The sequence below is a fragment of the Labrus bergylta genome, chromosome 19 (assembly GCF_963930695.1).
Source record: "Labrus bergylta chromosome 19, fLabBer1.1, whole genome shotgun sequence".
Taxonomy (NCBI): domain Eukaryota; kingdom Metazoa; phylum Chordata; class Actinopteri; order Labriformes; family Labridae; genus Labrus; species Labrus bergylta.
The window spans coordinates 6571610-6594644 of record NC_089213.1 but is presented as its reverse complement, the minus strand read 5'-3'; the positions used below and the strand labels follow the sequence as shown (position 1 = coordinate 6594644).

General features: G+C 46.3%; 1 protein-coding gene across 5 annotated transcripts in view; it reads left to right on the top strand.

Annotated features, from left to right (window-relative positions):
- gabbr1b (gamma-aminobutyric acid (GABA) B receptor, 1b) overlaps nucleotides 1-23035 on the top strand; it is a 76238-nt gene that overhangs the window by 28664 nt on the left and 24539 nt on the right. For all 5 annotated transcript variants that reach the window (XR_002278384.3, XM_065948008.1, XM_020646619.3 and 2 more), the window contains 6 exons: nucleotides 10505-10665; nucleotides 18288-18422; nucleotides 19747-19917; nucleotides 21070-21171; nucleotides 22035-22100; nucleotides 22748-22939. Coding sequence is in view for 4 of the 5 variants with exons in the window: in XM_065948008.1 (XP_065804080.1) it covers nucleotides 10505-10665; nucleotides 18288-18422; nucleotides 19747-19917; nucleotides 21070-21171; nucleotides 22035-22100; nucleotides 22748-22939 (827 nt within the window). In the remaining variant the exon portion in view is untranslated. The remainder of the gene's footprint in view (nucleotides 1-10504; nucleotides 10666-18287; nucleotides 18423-19746; nucleotides 19918-21069; nucleotides 21172-22034; nucleotides 22101-22747; nucleotides 22940-23035) is intronic.

Genomic DNA, 23035 nt, shown 5'->3' with positions numbered 1-23035 from the left:
GTAGAGAAACAGGCTACAGAGAGACAGGCTGTAGAGAAACAGGCTACAGAGAGACAGGCTGTAGAGAAACAGGCTACAGAGAGACAGGCTGTAGAGAAACAGGCTGTAGAGAGACAGGCTACAGAGAGACAGGCTGTAGAGAAACAGGCTGTAGAGAGACAGGCTGTAGAGAAACAGCCTGTAGAGAGACAGGCTGTAGAGAAACAGGCTACAGAGAGACAGGCTGCAGAGAGACAGGCTGTAGAGAGACAGGCTACAGAGAGACAGGCTGTAGAGAGACAAAGCTGCAGAGAGACAGGCTGTAGAGAGACAGGCTGTAGAGAAACAGGCTACAGAGAGACAGGCTGTCTCTCTGCAGAAAGGCTGTAGAGAGACAGGCTGTAGATAGACAGGCTGCAGAGAGACAGACTGTAAGCGACAGGTTGCAGAGAGACAGGTTGCAGAGAGACAGGCTGCAGAGAGACAGGTTGCAGAGAGACAGGCTGCAGAGAGACAGGTTGCAGAGAGACAGGTTGCAGAGAGACAGGCTGCAGAGAGACAGGCTGCAGAGAGACAGGCTGCAGAGAGACAGGCTGTAAGCGACAGGTTGCAGAGAGACAGGTTGCAGAGAGACAAGCTGCAGAGAGACAGGCTGTGAGCGACAGGTTGCAGAGAGACAGGCTGCAGAGAGACAGGTTGCAGAGAGACAGGGGTCACACAGAGTAGCCCTCACAATGCATGGATGAACTCCTGACCGTTATTACAGTGAAGTACCTCCGTGTCAGATCAGTGGAGGCTGGAAACAAGTTAAAGGTTCAGCTCAGTGGACTGTTTGGGACGAGGGATGAAGAAGAAGGTCACATGAGCTGACTGCAGGTTGTTATCAGGGCTGTGAAAAGGCCAACACTAAATGAAAGCCCGCCAAGAAGTTCAAAAGCTACAGTCTCTGATGAACAATCATTCAGTCTGCACGTCTTTGTGTGACAGGGTGCAGTTTTTGCTCGCAGTATTTATACAAAACAGAAGTAGTGGTTGTTGATTATTATTAAAAATACACAATAAAAATTAATCACAATGAGGGAAAAACTCACTGACAACAAGTGCATGAAACTTCACTTTAGTTAATCTTAGTTAGCTCATGCTGATTGAAACATGATGTCCTCTCAGTAACACACCAATCACAGTCCATACTCACAACACAGTGCCCATTTAAACACCACTTCCTTCCCTCTTATTCCAGCTCCACCAAAGCTCCACACACACACACACACACACACACATATACACACACACACAGCTGCTGCTGCTCGAGGCATCGATAGACTAGCGGTACATTTAGTACCATGTATGGAGGCATAGTCTTCCAGGCGTGCTGCCCAGGTTCAAATCTGAACTGTGGCTCATTTCCAGCATGTCGTTCCCCACTCTCTGTCTCTCTCTCCCCGATTTCTGACTCTATCCACTGTCCTATCTCTTAAATAAGCCCACTTTTAAAATATTTAATTACCTTAATACTAGAGAATTACCAATTATATTTTTCTTCAAAGTCTGACCAGTCGATTCTGATCGTGGACTCCTTGTCCGTGGCCTGCTCACCCTGTCTGGTTCTGCTTTAAGATAAAGACTTGCTCACTGTAAGCTCTGGATGGATGTATGTTAAGCTAAATAAAAAGTGTTGGCTGATCCAGGAACAGAGCCAGGCTAGCAGTTTCCAGCTGCTTCCAGGCTTTATGCTAAGCTAGGCTAACAACAGCCTGACTCCAGACCAGCATTTAAAGACAGAGATGAGAGTGAGGTCCAAATAAAAGTGATGGTTTGAAAAAAACAGACTTCAATCGCAGCTCAATGACAGAATGAGAAAACTACATACTATATATCTTTTATAATGTCAATCTATAAAATAAAAATACAACTGAAACATCATGCACATTAGTAGAGTGTGCAAAATATATAAAGGAAGCTCTATTCAGGAAATGGAGGCATCATGTCTTAAGCTGGATAAATGAGTCATTTTAAACTGAGTCTATATAAAATAAAAATATGAGAGGTTGGGGTAAAAACACAAATTCCACACACAGATAGGAAATCATGCAGCATTTTTGCCCCATATGTAGTCATGGATTTGTGTTTTTTCCCCACAAATTCAACTCCTTACACAGAGTCTGCACATTGTGAAAGAGAATTGTATGTTTCCCTCCCGTTCTGAAACGGTCTGTGTGTTTCTAAACTGCTCCTGGACTCTCCTTTAGTGTCGTCCTGTTGTTGTTGTTGTCGAACAGAATCAGTCTTTGTTGTGTTTCTTCGCGCTCACAGGTCATTTTTAGAGCAGCCTTCTCCGCCTGCAGAGATCTTGGCAGCCTGTTGAGCCAAATGTGTTGCCCTGCAGTGATCGAGCAACCGGCGCTGCCTGCCAAACACGTTGCCTTCTGTGACCAATCGCAGCGCGGGGGAAAATCGATTCAGGCCTCCGGTAAAGTTCTGCTCTCCAGGACGCCTGCAGTTCCATTCAGAGGGAGAGAAAAGAAGCGCTTTAAGGGCAGATTTGATCTTTTTTTGTATCCTGATATGATGCAGATGGTGTGAAATGTTACAGAGGAGAGCTGAGCTGCCAAAGGAGAGACTTACGGAGCTCCAAGTAGGACAAAAAGGATCATATTAAAGGCTGTGAGACGTCTTGTTTGTATGGTCGTGTTCATTTAGATCAGGTTCTTAAATGCAGGATATTTTTATGAGCATAACGTCTCTGCATGAAGAGAATCAAGGCGAGCACTGCAGGTGGTCCCCTCCTGCTGAGAGCTCCACATTAACTGAAATGAGCTCTGCAGCCACATGTCAGCCGACTGAATGAGGAGGCTCAGGACGTTTCTCTCTTCAACTCTTGGAGCTGCGGATTCATTCAGGGCGACCCGCGGACTCACACTGAGCTCCACACACAGGCCATGAATATCAGAGAGCCCGGAGATCACGGAGCCGAACAGAAACAACACACAATCAACACACAACGACGCACAACCAACCGACCACCGACACATAACGGACACACAATCAACACATAAAATGTAAGGCCCTGAAACACCAAGGAGCTCATCAGCGGTCGGCACTAATTGGACCATCAGTGAGCGGTCGTCGCCATAGTTTTTGCGGTGTGTCCGGCTCCGTGGCTACAGTCGATGAGAGGAATCTCTCTGATTGGGGGGTTTCATTTCTCTCCACCTCTCACAGGTTCAGTAAAGCTCCTTGAGCATGCTGCTGTAGTCTCCATGCTTTCACCCATTAGTGCGGTTTCTCCTTATTTGTCTCCTCCTCCGACTCTTCTTTTCTTTTTTCACTGAAAGACCAAGGACTGACAACGGCAGCGCCATTTTCAACTTTTTATCAGACATTATTCTCCATTAGTCGCTACCTATAATACGAGTGGTGAGCGACAGCGGTGCGAAAATGGTCTTCTCGTATCATAACAACGGACTACCTCCGCCTGCTGGCATGGAGAGTTATTTCCAGAACGTACGTGGTGGTTGGCACTCGGCTGTAGTCTTTGTGGTGTGTTCAAGTGCAAGTTTTTGGCCAAGACAAGAGGAGACATGAAGCGATGGCACAGGCGGCCTTCGTCACCACTAGTTCTTTGCCATCTGCTTGGTGTGTCAGGGTCTTTAGAGTTCACAGTGCAGTATGTCACTGTCCGTGGTTCTCACCTGGTGGGACGGGACTGGAAGTGGTTCCTGGAAAAACACACAGGAAGTCTACAAAGCGCCGGAGGTTGGTAGAGGCTCCTCCTCCTTGTTTCTATAACATCCTGGTAATCTTAGCGTGCGTGCTCAGTGTGTCATGTACGTTAAATTGAATATTAAGAGCTCAAACATGTCGAACCTGTTTAAAGATGCACACAGAGCTGTGCAGTAACCTCAGCTACCTGAGACGGTGACCAGAGAAAAGTTTCCTTTTTCTCCTGCTGTCTCCGTGTCCGTCACTGTTCTCTGAGCTCTGCAGGACGATGAATGTTAATGTGGCCTCATGCAGCCGAGCATGACGGGCCGACGCTCTGACAGACAGTAGGGAGAGAGTCCCTCTGTGTGAGGAATACAAACACTGAGAGGAAGACTCTGCGGAGGAGCACTTTGACCACCTTCAGATCAAATAAAACGCTGAACAGAGGGAGAAATGAATGAGGAGCGTGTTGAATAGATTTTAGATGTAGAGATGATGCATGAGGTCCAAAGTACTAATCGGACAGGGGCGGCTGGAAAATCGAAGGCAAGCAAGACTAAGCCCGCCTTTTCTTTTACAAAAAAGATGTTCAAATTATTCATCAAATAAACTACAACAGATAGTTTTAAACTTTTGTGGCACTGACACTGAGCCTAATATTTACAACAGGCTTAACGCCCTGGATTCTGAGATCGTCCCAAAGTCTGAAAAAGCTCCAGTACTTTATGATACCATCAATCCTCACAGTAACAGACTGGGTCGTTATAAAACATGTGGTATCAAAAAGTGTTGAAGAATCTTAACATTTGTACAACCTTTTTTTTTTTTTTTTTAATTCTCTTCAGTTTGTAAACACACAATTCAAACAGGGCCCCTCCTCCTGGGCTCATCTCCCCCAGAAGCTCTCCCTCACAGCATGATGTAGTGTGTACGTTTACTGCTTGTACCTACACTACAAGCTAAAGCAAGCTAGCACAAGCTAACCGCCGGTGTTCGTCACCTGCAGACCAACTCCACATCTACGGGTAAAAGCCAACACAAGCTTCACCCTCGTTTCGCCTCACTATAATTATTTTTTCTCTTCTTTGTCACTACGTCCACGTCCGTCATATTGGCTGGTTTGACTTGCGTCCAATCACTGAGTTGTGTTCAGTCCTGAACTCACCTGCGCGCTGTCATTTCTACCCGCCCAGAAATGTCCAGAGTCAACCAAAACATAATATAACAGTCAGAGGACAGACACAATCTATTCTTTCTATTTTTAAGTTTTTGGACGGCAGACAATATCACACCACATCGAATCAGAAAAACAGCTGACGTCGGTAAACATATTCTCTTCCTGGTGTTTGTTTCACCCGTTCTCCTTGACTGTGGTCAATTTGTTGGTCGTTTGTATCAGAGGTTGTGGGGTGGAGTGGCAGAGAGACTCACGCCCATGATTCCCCGCCAGCCTTGATGTTGTCTTTTGTTATTATTTTGATTGAGAGCCCCCTGGTGGAGGAATTGACATACTGTACCTTTAACATTCTTTTGTGTGTCATTACTCTTTTATAAGAAACCTCTCCTACAACTTTTAACACCTGTCACCTGAAAGGGTTATGTTTTAACCCTTTCGGGTGACAGAATGCAAACACAGATAATAGCTGAGTTGTGGGAGGAGTCTGTAACAGATCGCAGGTATTTTTTGCCTCCAGGTTTCCCTAATTGGTTATTATTACTACTTGCAGCCTCTCTGTCATGATTCAGAGCTGGACCTGTGCAGGCTCTGAGTGTTTCCATGTCTGCACAATGCGCATGTTAGAGGACATGAAACCCGAGAGCAGCTGCAGACAGAGAATGTGGAGCACAGCAGCAGCAGCGTGAGTAATGCAAACGTGTCGCATGTGATTGTGCTCTGAAGCTTCCCCGCTGGGCTTTAGTGCTCGGGAAAATATAGAAATGTAAAACTTAGATCAACGATAGAGAGAGAGAGAGAGAGGAAGAGAGAGGAGGTGAAGAATCTCTCAATCTCTCTGTTAGATCTTTACTCTGTTTAATACAAACTGGGACGGATAAATTCTTTATTCATAACATTATTTAAAATGTAGTAAGAGATAACATGCAGAGCGGGAACATACATACAATAAAGTAAGTCATTAATTAGAGTTTAACACTAAAGAGGAGGTTAATAAAAGACTTCACCATCTAATACACCTTTGCATTTAACAGCTGATTCATATTTAAACATCATCACCATGGCGACTGGGTTCATGTCCTGCATTGTCTATGTGTGTACAGCTTTAGCTGCTGAAACACCCATCCATTATCTATACCACTTTTCCCGGTCGGGGTCGCAGGAGACTGGAGCCGATCCCAGCTGTCATTGGGCGAGAGGCGGGGTTACACCCTGGACTGTTCAGCAGCCAATCACAGGGCGGACATACAGAGACAGACAACCAGCCACACTCCCACCTACGGACAATTTAGAGTCTCCAGTTAACCTAACGAGCATGTCGGGAGGAAGCCGGAGTACCTGGAGAGAACCCACACATGCACGAGGAGAACATGCAGAGTCCACACAGAGAGACTCCTGTCAGACGGGAATTCAAACCAGGAACCTCCTCGCTGTGAGCTCTAATCACTGCTTCACCATGCAGTTTCTACCTATAATGTGTATGACCGGAATCCAAAGGTGTCTTACACGTTAAACCTCCTAAATATTGCTCCTACGGGTGCCTCTCTCTATGAGTCGGTCACAACACATCCCTGCAGCTACAATCTGGCTGATGCAGGAGAAAGTGTCTGAACTTAACCCAGTTTCCTTGCAGTTTGTGAAAACTGACAAAATTATAATCTAAACATAGATGTACAAGGAAAAATAGTTAGCAGTCAGTCAGCACAAACCCCCAGCATGTGTATTTTTATGTAGGGTATATTTAGCCTTGTATGCACGAGTTACATTTCCTGACTGCACATATCTTAATGACTCCTTAATTCAGCTTCACACATGATTTATTACTAAGTAGTCACCGTCAATGAGCTTTAAACACTGCCCGCGTCTGGTTTGAATGAGGTGGTCAGATTTACAGAAAAGTTTTTGGGTTTATTTTGAATTCACGGCAGAAACTCAACACTGACTTTTGGTCCCACACAGGACCCATCCATCACCCCGACAGAGACTCCCAGTGGATTCTTGCACTCAATATATCATGCTGTCTGACTTTCTAAAGCGTTTTGACTTGAGCTGTTTTCACACATACACTCCTGAAAATGTCTAGAACATTTGAGGACAGACTTTTCCTGACTGTTTCCGCTATGATGACACTTTTTGCCTTTATATCAGTGCGACGTGTAGTTTGACATGTTCATAATATTAAAAAATGAGCAGAAAAGAACCTACTGGCGAACAGAAAATCTAACGAAGCGGTTTCTTTATGTGCCAGAGGTCGCACTGATCGTGTGCAAACCAAACGGCTGCCTTGCTGTGTTGAAAAATGAAGACGATGCAGAAGTGCAAAACCCTGCAGCTCATCAAGTGTCCTCTAGAGGCTGGCTGCAGAATCACAGGAAGTCACATACACACCCTTTCAAAAAAGCCTGAAATATAGCTGACTAGCTCAGACATCGATTGGCACACACTGTGGATTTTTTGATGACTCATCCGTTTGATTCAAAGAAGGATAAGAGTTATTCACAATAAGGCGTGTAGCTGACCTGATTCACAGGTGGGCGCGGTGTATCGGTTTCTCAGAAGGCTTAAAACCCGCCTCAGCTCCAGCTTTCAGCCTGTCGTGAGGTTGACTGAAAGTTAGGGTGAGACAGCATTTCCAGCACGGAGACCGCCATCGATGGGACTCCAGCGCCCCCTGCAGGAACAGACGGGTGATGTCACTCAGGCTTCAAACATTCATATTTACATCTTTAAGAAGAACATTCTGGGGAACAGAAAACAAGATGAAGCAGTTTCATCATGTGCAGACAGTCTGTGGTCGTAGGATATACATGTCATCACCCGTTCCCCCTCCTACTCGCTCGCAGTGAATTGTTGAATAATTCCTTCTGCATTCTCACTTTGGCTCACCCTGACTTCAAGCGGAAAATGTATTTGTGGGCTGGCGGGAAAAATTCCCTTATAGGTTGCAGTGTAATATTCTGTGTTTTGCGTTCACACACGCCGGATGTTTCAGGAGTTTTGCGCAGGGGTCTCGGTACAGAAATGTTGCCAATGTCTCTTTGCAATTTCGACAGAATGCAACACGAGGCCAGTCGAGACAATGTTGAGCACGGCTTTAGCGGCTTTAAGTCTTTTTATGCGAACACGTGCATCATGTCTTATTCACATGTTCTACAGCAATGAACACATTCATGAACTTGACTAATGAATGTTTGCAGAACATGACGAGAGGAGTGAGCTGTCTGTACGCTCCTTCATCAGGAGAACTCCACTATACAGAATGAGCTCATTATTTAGAAAGTCAGAGTCACTTATCAGCACCGCACAAAGTGTTTGTGCATTAACTGAGAGGAAACGCTCCAAACAGAGGAGAGGGAAAATAAAAAATATAAAGTGGTTGAACAGTCACAGAATGACGGCACACTTTGTGATAACGGCGAGCTGCAGAGAGACGTGGGCGGAGCAGATACACCCTCTGTTCTCTCTCTGCACCCGTAATCCCACAGAGAGCGAGAAATAGATATAGATCCACATCAACCCACCCAGAGAGAGGGAGCGAGAGAGAGGGAGAGAGAGAGAGAGAGGGAGAGAGTAAGGAGGGGAGAGAGATAATGAGAAAAGCAGCAGAGAAAAAAATAAGAGCTGATAATGAGGAGAGAAGGATCGGTGTCAGCTCATCACTGTGCTGATACATTATTAAAGATATACTCACAGATACACACACACACACACACACACACACACACACTCACACACACACAGATAGATAGAAAATGGAAGGCATGAGCGCACTGAGAAACGTGTGGCTGTGGGTTGGATGGGGAGAGACACAGAATGATTCATTACAGCCTAATGACTCTCTGAATGAGGCTTTTCAAAATAAAAGACCTTTCTGCTCGTTATGAACAAGACAAAAAAAATATCACATTTGTGCTGAAATGACACCTGAAAGGAAAAACAAATGACCATAACTGTCACCTGTTAACTGCTTAGCTTTTATCTGAGAGGTGCAAACTCCAGCCTGTTCATGGAAACTTGCAAAAACCTGGAACTGGGACGCGATGTACTCGGGTGTGACGTCATTCCCAGCTCTGAGATCCGAGTCCCGACGTAAATGGAACACAATTATGTATTATGTGTATTGGTTGCACTGGTATATTGGACACAGCAAAAAAAAAAAAAAAAAAAGGTATAAGAAGTATTACAGTATATTAAAACGCATCTTGGTACAGGTGTCATAAAAGACCAAAACAATTTTTTTTTGGTTCTGTAAACGTTTTTATTCCTGCTGTAAAGTTGGACACTTTAAAATGGGGCTCTATGGGGGTTGACTCACTTTTTGAGACAGCCTCTAGTGGACACTGGAGGAACTGCAATTTTTGGCTTCCTGTTTCAGCCCTGGAGGTTTGAGCCTGGCTAACTCTGAGTTAATCCTGCTCTGTTCTCTGTTTGATTAAAATGAATGAATGACTTTGAGGGGACAGTTTCCAGTATCGGTTTAATGAGGATTCTTCGTCCAATTGGTTCAAAAGAATTATCATTAAATAGTGAAGGCGAAAGGACGAGGGAGGGGACCGGGGGCCACGAGGTGAAGTGTCTTTGACGGTTAATTAACATTTGTCTGAGTTGGTTGGGGGAGGATGTACCGACAGGAGGAGGGGGAGGGAGGGCTGGTTGTCGATGGAGCGGGCGGAGGAAAGATAAATGAGCAGAGCTGTGTTAAGGGATTGCAAATTCAAAGTGGTTTGTGAAACAGAGAGACTGAACCTCCCTCCTCCTCCTCCTCTCTCTATCCCCCCCCCCCCCCCCCCTCTCTCTCACTCTGCCTCCCTCTCTGCTGCAGTCAGCCTCAGTCTCCGTCTCCTCTCTGGAGGGGCTTCACCGCATTCCAGCAACATGCAGATCGACCTTGCTTTTAAATGAGCCGCTCTCCTGATTGACTTTATTGGATTATTGGAAACAGATATTTATGGTGCGCTGCAGAGTTTTTATACAGCGTGAGGTGCCGTGTGTTGTTTGTAGGTGCATAAGAGGAGAGAAAAAAGGACCGAGAGGATCCGTGCAGAATAAAGCTCTGTGTGTCTCCTCATGAGCTCACTGTGGATTTTTCTTCATATCTCACGCAGGGGAGAACAGAGGAGCTGTTTTTATTCTCTCAGGCTGAAGCTGAAGGATTCGCTGAGTTTAGTTTCAGGACCTCGGACAGCTAAAGAGCTTCTCACCTGATTTAATCCTGACTTAATATTCAAGTTGAGCTCCTCCCGCTGCTGTGAATGATCTCTGCTCATCTCTTCTCTGCTGCTGATTGATTTCTTTAAACGAGTTTCACAAGGATTTCTGAGTGAGCGGAGGGTTTATGAAGTTCTCTGGAGTGGATCATCACGCCCGCAGTGATCATTTAGTCAGAGCAGAGAAGGAGACTTTAACTCTTACGTGGTTCTGTGCAGTCAAATTATCTCGTTAATGTGCTCCCATATGTGAGCAGCTCATGGGAATCCAGATCTCCTGACCCCACCACAGAGCTCCACAGACTCAGATCTGAAGCGTCTTGGTTGTTTTGAGGATCAAACCGACTGAATCTGAATCCTCCGTCAGCGATGTCCCGGCTCCTGAGCTGCTCTCTGACCCTCTCTGTCCTCCTCCTCCTCTGCTCCTGCCCGGCTCTAGGTAAGAAGAAGCTCTACATCGGAGCTCTGTTCCCCATGAGCGGGGGCTGGCCGGGGGGACAGGCCTGCCTCCCCGCCGCTCAGATGGCTCTGGACCTGGTGAACAAGAGGACGGACATCCTGCCGGACTACGAGCTGGAGCTGATCCACTACGACAGCATGGTGAGTGTCTGACAGACTGACCCTCCATCACCTCCGTCACCTCCGTCACCTCCATCACCTCCATCACCTCCATCACCTCCATCACCTCCGTCACCTCCGTCACCTCCATCACCTGCATCACCTCCGTCACCTCCATCACCTTCATCACCTCCATCACCTCCGTCACCTCCGTCACCTCCATCACCTCCGTCACCTCCGTCACCTGCATTACCTGCATCACCTGCATCACCTCCATCACCTCCATCACCTGCATCACCTCCGTCACCTCCATCACCTTCATCACCTCCATCACCTCCATCACCTCCATCACCTCCATCACCTCCATCACCTTCATCACCTCCATCACCTTCATCACCTCTGTCACCTCCATCACCTCCATCACCTCCATCACCTCCATCACCTTCATCACCTCCATCACCTGCATCACCTCCATCACCTCCGTCACCTCCGTCACCTGCATTACCTGCATCACCTGCATCACCTCCGTCACCTCCATCACCTCCATCACCTCCATCACCTTCATCACCTCCATCACCTCCATCACCTCATCACCTGCATCACCTCTATCACCTCCGTCACCTCCATCATCTCCGTCTTCTCCATCACCTCCATCACCTGCATCACCTGCATCACCTCCGTCACCTTTGTCACCTTCATCACCTCCGTCACCTCCGTCACCTCCATCACCTCCGTCACCTCTATCACCTCCATCACCTCAGTCACCTCCATCACCTCCATCACCTCCATCACCTCCATCACCTGCATCACCTCCATCACCTCCATCACCTCCATCACCTCCATCACCTCTGTCACCTCCACCCCCTCAGTCACCTCCATCACCTCCATCACCTCTGTCACCTCCACCCCCTCAGTCACCTCCATCACCTCCATCACCTCTGTCACCTCCACCCCCTCAGTCACCTCCATCACCTCAGTCACCTCCATCACCTCCATCACCTCTATCACCTGCATCACCTCCATCACCTTCATCACCTCCATCACCTCCGTCACCTCCGTCACCTCCATCACCTCCGTCACCTCCATCACCTCAGTCACCTCCATCACCTCTGTCACCTCCGTCACCTCCACCCCCTCAGTCACCTCCGTCACCTCCATCACCTCTATCACCTCTATCACCTGCGTCACCTCCGTCACCTCCGTCACCTCCGTCACCTCCATCACCTCAGTCACATCCATCACCTTCATCACCTCCGTCACCTCCATCAACTCCATCACCTCCATCACCTCCATCACCTCAGTTACCTCCATCACCTCCATCACCTCCGTCAGTATGAATTTTAAAAGAGTTTGAAGTCTGAATTACTGTAAATGAATAACTAAAAAATCTGTTCTCCATTGTTACTTCAAACTATTTCTGGGTTCTCATTTTAAATACTTGTTTCTACTATCACAGTAAAGCGAGAGAAACGAGCCCGTCAGAGTTGAGAAGTGTTGAAAGCAGACGAGCTGGACGCTCTGTGAAAATGGGATAGACGCCATTCTCCCTGTTGAAAGTTATTTCACTGTTAGATCAACTTTGAGTCTACTATTTGAAAGTCAGAAGCTTCTTCCTGAAATAAAATAAAATACAGACTTCTCCTAAAGTAAAGCTGCTCCATCGTCCCTTCTGGGCCTCCATACATGTTGTCTGTCCTCTGACTGGATTTTACTGTTCTGGTTTGTTTTGATCGGCTCAGGATGTTTGTTGGCGGTGAGTGGTTGTGTTCTCCTCAGCCTATGACAGCACAGCAGGTGAGTTTAGAAGTGATTCAGAGACATTCAGTGATTTGATTTGATTCAAACCGGTGAATATGACAGACGTGGACGTAGCAGCAAATAAATGAAAATATAATCACAGTGAGGAGAAACACCAAGCGGATAAAGCTCGTTCTAAAGCGAGGGTGAACCTTGTGTTGTCTTTTACTCGTGGACGTGGAGTTGGTCTGCATCCTGTTGGACAGGCAGGTGACAAACACAGGCGTGCAGTAGCTTGCAGCGTAGGTACAAGCAGTAAACGTATACACTACATCCTGCATCGAGGGTGAGCTTCTGGGGGTGATGAGCCCAGGAGGAGGAGGGGCCCAGTCAAGCTGCAGCCAACATTACTGACTCGACCTTTAAAGTGGAAACGTCACACATTGTTGCTTTAAAATCAACAATACTGATACCAAATCTGATACCAATGCAACAACAAAAGAAGCCCTACGAACCCCAAACTGGGGTTTTCACTTATCAAAAATTGCAGGCAAACTCCTGCATACTGTCTAAATTGCACAAAAACATTGGAAATGATTTGGTACCTCAACATTGCCAATGTGTTTGTGCAATTTCCACATGTTTGAACCTTAAACTTTATTGTAAGGTTCCAATTTATTTTCCAGCTTCAGTGGATGGATTCTTTTTGGGGGAGCAAAAAAAAGCTCTTTTTGACCCCCGGGCTCAGCTTCTGTTCTCCAAACACGGACAGTGCTGATTGTTTCTACCGCCTGTACTAAATCTGACTGTCCTGTTCAGTGTGTCTGACTAATAATAGCAGCAAACTGGATATTTAAAAACCCAACATGTGTTTCCTTCAAAGAAAAAAACAAGTGATCTTGATTCCTTTACTTCCCAACTGGCTATAACTTTGTTCACGTGTAAATTCACTGAGTGTGTGCTGGGCTGCCCTCGGTGTTATCTTCAGATCATATTAATCTCTGTGTCCTCACTGTGTCTGCGTTTCTTCTCCACACCCGGTTGCACGCCGTTTGGGGCCGTCTTCAGGATAATTGGCTCTCCTCTGTGTGTTGTTGCTTTAAAAACAGCAGCGGGGTCATTAAATGGGTCGCAGCCTCGAAGAAATGTTCTACCTGCTGTATAGAGGAACATCTGTGTGTGTGTGTGTGTGTGAGTGTGTGTATGTGTGTGTGTGTGTGTGTGTTTGCACAAGAACAGCAGTGAAGCACATTCTGATAACAGCTCTCTGTCGACCCGCTCACCTCGGGATCTTTGCTGCTCGTCTATATCTGTGTAAATGTTATGAAAGACAAAAACAATTCAAAGGTGCAGAGCTGGAAAAAACCCGATCAGGACATGAAGGGGTTCAATATCTGTGCATGTGAAGAATACTGAAGAGTAGTTGGGAACGGAAAGAGAGAAATCTTAAAGTCCAGGATGCAGAGAGTCAGAGATCCACAGCATTTCAGTTCAATCTGTGATACTTTCTAGGCTCTAGGAGTTTTGATTAATTTCTTTTTTGGCCCACTAGGACCCACTGGCACTGGTCCTACTTGATTCTAGTGGAAGCAGCTGAATGTTTGGCAGAACTTTGAGTCCAGGACAAATTTCTCTAAAGGGACAATAAAGTGTATCGTATCGTATTGATAAAATACGCTGATGGAGCACAAGACTCTACCCGGTGGAAGTTAGGGCTTGAGGCTTTGTGGGAGACTCAGTGATGCGTCTGCTAAAAGACCGAGGCTTAGTCTGCTTTAGGCAAACCGGGAGGTATCAGAGCGGGCAGAGGAGGCATGAGGAGCGAGAAACTCCTGAACAATGTTAGCTGCAGGGAGATGTCTCCGTTCGCTGCCCCCGCCACCAGGAGATGTTCTGGGTTAAGGGGAGAAACATCTGTGAGCGATGGTCCCCAGCTGAAGAGCCTGCAGCTAACAAGTGGGCACCAGTGGAGGTGCAGCAGGTCTAGAGCCCAGCAGGAAAACCCCTACATCTCCTTTTACAGAGCTGCTAACAGGACACAGAGGCGACGTCTAAAACCGCATACTTTCATGCTTTAAATTTGATGTCACACTGAGCATGTAGCACCAAAATCATATTATGCACATTTGTGTGTGTGAGAAATGACAGGATGTATTTTTTTTTTGTGTGAGACAGGAACTCACTGGTCGTACTAAACCGCCCCAAAATACTTTGCTGCTCTCAGACTTTCCAATGGCAGAGCTCGCCAGCCGCTTGATTCAGGGTTTATTACAAGAATACACATCAGAGATTAAACGGCGTGTTTAAAGGTCAGAGCTCAGGTGTGTGCCGCCTCACCTGCAGTTTGTCAAAACTGTCAAAACTTTATTTATAAGTTATGTTTCACCAGGTTAACGTTTTTAAAGCTTTTCTGAAAGGAAGAAAACTGGATCTTGAGTTCATCGCGCTGGAGTCTGATTTGTGTGTGTGTGAGCGTGTGTGCGCGGGTGTGTGTGTGCGTGTTTGTTGGGGGGGGGATAAAAGGTGGGGAAGAGGTTGGCATGACAACAGTAACCAAGGCAACTGCAGTTCAAACAAAAACACAGATTTGGCTCCTGAAGAAGGCGAGATGGTGCTGCTCTATGTTCCAAACACACACACACACACACAAACACACACACACACACACAAACACACACACACGGGCACACACACACATGCGCACACACACGGAGGGCAGATGGACGATCACAGAGAGTCAGTGTGAGCTCAGTGAGACAAACGATGGAAGAATCATTGATCACAGACCAGCTGCTCGTCACACTGAGCGCGCTCGGATGATCTGAGGCCAGCAGCAGCTCCTCAGGCTAACGTGCTAATGCTAACACAGGGGGTTAGCTTTATCGTCATGGAGACCAGAGCAGAGCAGGTCTCTGATCAGCTGAAACTGGATCATGTTTGACAAAGGTTGATCTCAAAGGTGAGGGGGGGGTTCATCTGATTGTGTGTTGATTTCCCCTGAGTGCTGTGGTTAATCAATGACCCCTGTGTCCCCCCTTAAATAGATAAATAGAGATATTCAGGAGGAGAGGTCTCTTTCCTGCTCGTAGAGAGAAATTATGATGATGATGATCAGGAGGAGGAGGAGGAGGAGCAGCTTCCTCTTTCTCCTCAGCAGCCGGTTTCCCACTCTCACACACACACACACACACACACACACACAGATTTAGGATCTGGTTGCTAGGAAACCTGCCTGGTCCAAGTTTACATGTAGTCAGAGATGATAACAGATACATTCATCAGCAGAAAGTGACACTGAGCCTGTTTGAATGTTTGATGTTTAATGTTTGAACCTTCATCAGAGATCCAAACCTTCAAAGACCATCTAATAGAAAAATAACTTTCAACAGGCAGAACAGCGTCTCTCCCATGTCCACTGATTGCCGAGGTTGCCGGCTTTTAGGACTATGTGAGTTTGGCAGTGTGCTTTAGTTCTCCTGCTACCCAGTTAACCCGTCTCTTTACCGTTTGCAACGGCCCGAGGCTAAGAGGACGAGGACGAATCTAAGAAGAGAAGAATAGAGAGTGAGCCATCAAGAAGCAGAGTGTTCATCCCTGCAGATATTATTCATAGCAGATTGAGACGTCACGTCAGGCTGTATCGTTATCTGTGTCATTGTTGTCTCCAGTGAGACCAGTTATCAGGTCAACAGGTGTTGCGGCGATGGAAGCGGGCAAGAGAAGTGGTTCAGATAGAAGTGATTGTACCCGACCTAAAAAAGCCTCTGCATGTTTCTAATAAGCTCCACGAGCAGAAACGTGCTCAAACTAGGATCAATATTGGAGATGCTTTTGAAAAATGGAGAGAGGTTAGAGAGCTTCAGTGTCCACCACATGGCAACCTGCATAAGCATCGACTCTAGAGAGGAGGGGGCGGGGGGAGAGAGCTCTCTGCAGTGTTTAGAATCTGGACTGCAGTACCCATTTTAAACACTAGGTGTTAGAGCTACATACTGCTCCTTTAATTGTAACATGTGCTTTAACTGGAATGTTTTTTTTAAGATTCATTTTTGGGCTTTTTGTGCCTTTATGGAGAGATAGGATAGTGGATAAAGTCGGAAATCAGGGAGACAGAGAGTGGGGAATGACATGCGGGAAAGGAGCCACAGGTTGGACTTGAACCCGGGCCGCCCCGCTTGGAGGACTAAAGCCTCCATACATGGGGCGTGCGCACTAACCACTGCACCACCAGCAGCCTGAACCCTGCCTGTTTGCAGAGTCACTATCGATTTTCTGCTGAAGCTCTCTTCGCTCTGTGTGTGTGTATTCATGTTGTAACAGATGTTAGTGACATGAAGATGACAAACATGATCACACTCGGTCATCCAGCATGTCTGCTCCACGATTAATGCCCCCCCCCCCACACACACACACATACATACACATTATCATTTAAACAGCGTATTGATTTTTCATTGATGATTGTAAGTGAGCTGTATGTGAGCCTCTCTGTGTGTGTGTGTGTGTGTGTGTGTGTGTGTGTGTGTGTGTGTGTGTGTGTGTGTGTGTGTGTGTGTGTGTGTGTGTGTGTGTGTGTGTGTGTGTGTGTGTGTGTGTGTGTGTGTGTGTGTATACGTGTGTGTGCATCAGGATAAATCAGACTGACTGCTGGGTAAATGTTTTCTCCAGCCTCTCTCTGATGAATGTGTCTCTGCCTCACAGACCAGACACACACAGGTGACCTTGGGACGTGCCTCACCTGCAACCCCCCACCCATCCCCCCTACTCCCCCACCTCCCCCACCTCCCCCCATCTCCCATCCCGCCTGCTGGCTCTGCCTCAGCGCCGTGTGTTGAAATGTAACATGTTAGCTCACAGGAGAGGTCAGAATCTTTTTGCACAAGGGTTGAGAAAATGATTTTTTATACTTGATCATTTTATACACGATCATTTTTAATGTTGCATGTTTTCAAAACACACAATCAATTATTTTGATTTTCTGAAGTAGTAAGGAAATGTACTCAAGCTTTGCAAAAGCTACGTCTGTTTCTTATGGAGAGGAATCACTCCAAAATAAAAATGCATTTTTTTAAATGGACGGCTGATAGAGTCAAAAACTGGGAAGAGAAAGAGATTGGGGAAAGATATGAAGGAAACGGATTCAGATTCTTACCTAGCTCCTCTCGAGGACATTGGGGGGCGTTCACTAACCACTTAGCTGCCAGTACCCCCTACTTGTTTTAGGTCTAAATGACTACAAGGTAGGACTTGGCTTTAGAAAGAGGGGAGAGTGTGTTTACCAGCCTGTTAACTGCTTCATAAAAGTAGATGTGTGTTATTTCTATGCTCTGCTTGTCATCCTAACTTTGACACTCTGACTCCTCATATGTAGCCCAAAATAAACCCAAGATCTCATTGAAAATGAGAGACAACATCTTCAACCAGCGCTGCTCATGGAAGCGAATACTTGAGGTGGAGGAAAACTCACTCAGGCACTCAGGAGGGGTTTTGTTTTAAATACACCAACGTGTATCGACTTGCACATTCTTCAGGGTGTCGTCACTACACATCACAACGGTCGGATGAAATTAGATATTTACGTTATTCTCTGCTGCTTCCTGTTTTCTGCCGGAGAGAGTGCTGTGATTGACTGTTGACAATGTTCATGTTCATACCAGAAAAAGAAGTGAGAAAAGAGAGCTCAGCCTGAGATCCATGATTCCTTTAAACCAAACCTGAAAGACGACACTGACGACATCCTTCTGATTGGTGACAGATGTCATCATGCTTTACTTCACAGCTGTTCCAGAGTGCATTCAAATGTCTTTCATTGTTTTTTAACTGATGTTATAAAACCATATATGCTGTTCACAGATTGTTTGTCAACCTGCTTCTTAAGTCTCTGATCCTCACATTGTGTTTCACATTTTCTCTCTCTCCGTCGTCAGTGCGACCCGGGCGAGGCCACCAAGCTGCTGTATGACCTCCTGTACACGGAGCCCATCAAGATGGTGTTGATGCCGGGCTGCAGCTCCGTGTCCACGCTGGTCGCTGAAGCTGCTCGCATGTGGAACCTCATAGTGGTGAGAAAACTCAACGTCGCGCGTGTTCCTGGACCTACAGCAACAAAAGAAACCGCACATGTGCAGCGCAGACTTTTCATTTCACACAAGAATCAAAACACAAACTGAATGAAAGTCGTGTTTTTTTTATTAGCATCTGAACAGTAATCCAGACACCCACAGAGTCGGGGCCCTGAACAGGCTGCTGGGTGTGATGAGGTCACAGTTGAAGGTGTTTTAAAACGCTCAGTGATGTAACACAAAGACGCCGAGCCGACACTGAACACTTAAATAAACTGAGCTGACGCTGTTACAGTCAGAAGAGTCATAGACTGTGATTCTTATTTATTCAGTGATTCATGCCTGAGTGTCAGCTTCACTATACTATCACAGATTAGAGCACAAACAGCCCGCAGGGAGTCTGCAGCTTCTCTTCCTTTTATAATCCAACATGTCAACATCCTGGAATACAGCCTGGAGATCTTTGGAGAGTCTTGATGAAGACCTTGGATAAAGTGAAAGTCGAGTTTTTAAATGTTCTGAAACAGTTTTAGTTAACGGTGAACGTGCAGGACTTTTCTGCTCCGTGGTTTTCTGAAGTTTTACAAAAGAATACTTTTAAACTGGCTCCACATCTCGCTGATACACACACACACACACACACACACACACACACACACACACAGACAGGCACACACACACACACACACACACACACACACACACACACACACACACAGACAGACAGGCACACACACACAGACACACACACACACACACACACACACACACACAAACAGAAAATCACACAGATACACACACACACACACACACACGCACACACACAGACACACACACACTCACACAGACACACAAACAGAAAATCACACACACACACACACACACACACACACACACACAGACACACACACACTCACACAGACACACAAACAGAAAATCACACACACACACACACACACACAGACTCACACACACACACACACAGACACACACACACACACACACACACACACTCACACAGACACACAAACAGAAAATCACACACACACACACACACACACACACACACACACACACACACACGCAAACACACACACACACACACATACAGACTGACTCTGACCTTTGTTCTCCTGTGTGTGTGTGTGTGTGTGTGTGTGTGTGCCTGTCTGTGTGTGTGTGTGTGTGTGTGTGTGTGTGTGTGTGTGTGTGTGTGTGCCTGTCTGTGTGTGTGTGTGTGCCTGTCTGTGTGTGTGTGTGTGTGTGTGTGTGTGTGTGTGTGTGTGTGTGTGTGTGTGTGTGTGTGTGTGTGTGTGTGTGTCAGCTGTCGTACGGCTCCAGCTCTCCGGCTCTGTCAAACCGTCAGCGTTTCCCGACCTTCTTCAGAACTCACCCGTCCGCCACGCTGCACAACCCGACACGAGTCCAACTCTTCCAGAAGTGGAAATGGACAAAGATCGCCACGATTCAGCAGACCACGGAAGTCTTTACCTCGGTGAGTCGACACACGGCTTCTCGTCGTTAAGAAGGTTCTGGTTCTGGTTCTGCTTAGAGATGTCGTTGTAGCGTCCTGATTCTGAAGTTTGCATTCGTACAACACGTGTTTGCTCTTTTTATGTCGCTGCACAGACAGCAAAAGTGTCACCGGGTTACTAGTTTACACGCAGGGCTCCGTGTGGACTTTACACACGGCTGTGGCTCAGTGGGAGAGTCGGGTCGTCTCCTAACCGGAAGGTCGGGGGTTCGATCCCCGCTGCTTCATCTGCAGCGTGTGAATGTGTATGAATGGGATTAGTTACTTCTGATGGCCACACTTCCCCTCTACCATCAGTGTGTGAATGTGTAGGTGTGACCTGCGGTGAAAAAGCGCTTTGAGTAGTCAGAAGGCTAGAAAAGAAACACACAAGCTCAAGTCCATTTACCATCTACACCAGAACTTCATTAGCAAGGACCCCGCCCCAACAATATGGGTTTTAGATATTTATGAATTTTGAGGCATATGAATGTACGATGAGATAACGATTATGATGGAAGAGGATGGTGTAGGTTCTTGGGGGACGGACTGACTGCAGGGCAGAGGGAGACTCAGGATCACTGCCCAGACTGTTCCTAGAATTAGACAAACGTCAAGATTAAGGGATGAGGAAGGAGGGAGGATGGATGAGAGGAAGGGAAGGGAGGGTGGGTCGAAGAACTGAGAGAAACAGGATGGAGTGGGATGGCTAAGTAGGCTCGTCTGGTGATGTCTGGTGTGGTTAAGGCGTTGTCCTGCTCTCGAACCTCGGTTAATATCTTCACTTCATTCATGCAGAGCTGCTGCATCAGGACACCGGCCTCCCAACAGATCTCCTCCTTCAAAGTGGATCTGATTTGTTTAAAGTGTAGAGAATAAAAAAGTCACACTAAAGGTGGTTAATGTGTTTTCTAACGCTGCTCCTCTCCTCTTTGTCAGAGTCAACCCACACATGCAGGAGTCTTTTTAAACCTCGAGCTCATCTTCCTCTTTATCACATTTCAACTGCAGCTTCCGGTTCTTTTGATTTTTATTTTTAAACCTGCATCATCACTCCCCCTCTTCTACCTGTTTTTGTCTCCTCTTCCTCTGCTGTGGATCCTGAGCTTTATTCTCTGTCTGTGTGTTGCTCAGACTCTGGACGATCTGGAGGAGCGGGTGAAGGAGGCTGGGATCGAGATCAGCGTCCGTCAGAGTTTCCTCACAGACCCCGCTGTGGCTGTTAAAAACCTCAAGGTGCCTGATCTCTCTTTACACACACCAAGCCGCTCAATGATTACCCATGTTTTCTAGTTAAACATAGAGAAGAAAAACCAGGCTATTAACTAGTTACACTATTAACTGATAATTAAGGTCTTTAATTAATGTTATTTTGTCCCTTCAGGCTCACTGTAGGTAGTCATCCTCAGTGTCTCCCTGTAGTCTCAGTAATGTAAAAGAAGGAAATATCCACCTAATGACATCACACATTGACCTTTGTCACCGTTCCTTTGAGCTGTTTGACCTCAGTTTGGGATCCCTAACCACTTCCTGTTTCTGTGCTTAACTTCATGTCCTGACCTTCGATCTACAGGAAGGGCCTTACTGTATTTCAAAATAAAAGCACACAGCAATTAAAGGACTCTCAGCTCCTCCCAGGGGTCAGTGTGCCCCATGTACAGCGCTTCTTAAACAACGGATCGTATCGTATGGTCATTCATGGTTATAAATCTGAGTGCCTTTTGTTTTTTATAAAATTCTAATAATAATAAAAATATATATTTATAGTTTTAAATCAGCCCTTTTAGGTTTTAATGAATGAATGAAAAGTTCTCCTTCCTGCGACCTCGTTCTCCATGATGGCCCAGTTCCAGGGTTCTGATTGATTGGCTGTGTAGCAGAGGTTACCATGGTAACAGCCCGAGCAGAGGAGGGAGAGTGTGTGTGTGTGTGTGTGTGTGTGTGTGTGTGTGTGTGTGTGTGTGTGTGTGTGTGTGTGTGTGTGTGTGTGTGTGTGTGTGTGTGTGTGTGTGTGTGTGTGTGTGTGGGGGGGGTCTTTTAACTTGTTCTTTCATCCTCTCACTGTGACTGACTCCGTGTCCTCTCTGTTCTCCTCTCAGCGCCAAGACGCCAGAATCATCGTGGGTCTGTTCTACGAGACCGAGGCCCGCAAGGTGTTCTGTGAGGTAGCGTGACCCAGTTTATCCGTGACAGGAGCAGGAATTTTGAATATCAAAGACACCCAGCAAAGACCCTGACTGCACTCTTATTAACATTATTTTAGGATTCAGTGCTCAGGTATCGTTTCAAACAGGATACATCCAGAACTTTGACTCTCTCTCATTCTGTGAACTTATGGAATAATGACTTATTTTTCTAAATAAATCACATCACATAACACTCACATGCAACAGAAGAGGTGACTATTTTGATATTTTACAGGTTTTACACAGGTTTCAACAACCACAGCGCTCCCTCTAAACTTTCTAATGAAGAGCCCCGACGTTACACTTCTTCACCTCAGTGTACAACATTAAGTTTGCAGTCCCATCATGTTGAGACCTACAAAAAGACCCTTTAGACTTTACCCCAAACCCAACAGAGAGTCAGACATTTTTTAATTTAATGTGGAACTTTGTTGCTTTTTTTGCAACTTAACTTTGAAAGTTTGAAAGATGCGATAAAAATTGAACAATGTGGATACCTCGGCAACAAAAATGGCAATTTAACGGCACATGCTGGGTAATTGAATCGTCTAAATAGCACAAATCTGGTGACATTTTGGTATTTGTGCAATCCAGATTATAAATCTTGTCTCTCTCTCTCTCTGCAGGTGTACAAGGATAAGCTCTACGGGAAGAAGTTTGTGTGGTTTCTGATTGGCTGGTACGCTGATAACTGGTTTAAGATCAAAGACCCGTCCATTAACTGCACGGTGGAGCAGATGACGGAGGCGGTGGAGGGTCATGTTACCACCGAGATTGTCATGCTCAACCCCGAGACGGTGCGAGGAGCCTCCAACTTGGTGAGTCAGCTGCTCCAGTCAGGGAAGAAGATCTGTAAACGGTTGAACTCGGATCACAAATTTCCAAGTCTGGCCTCAGAATAAACTTAAACCGAC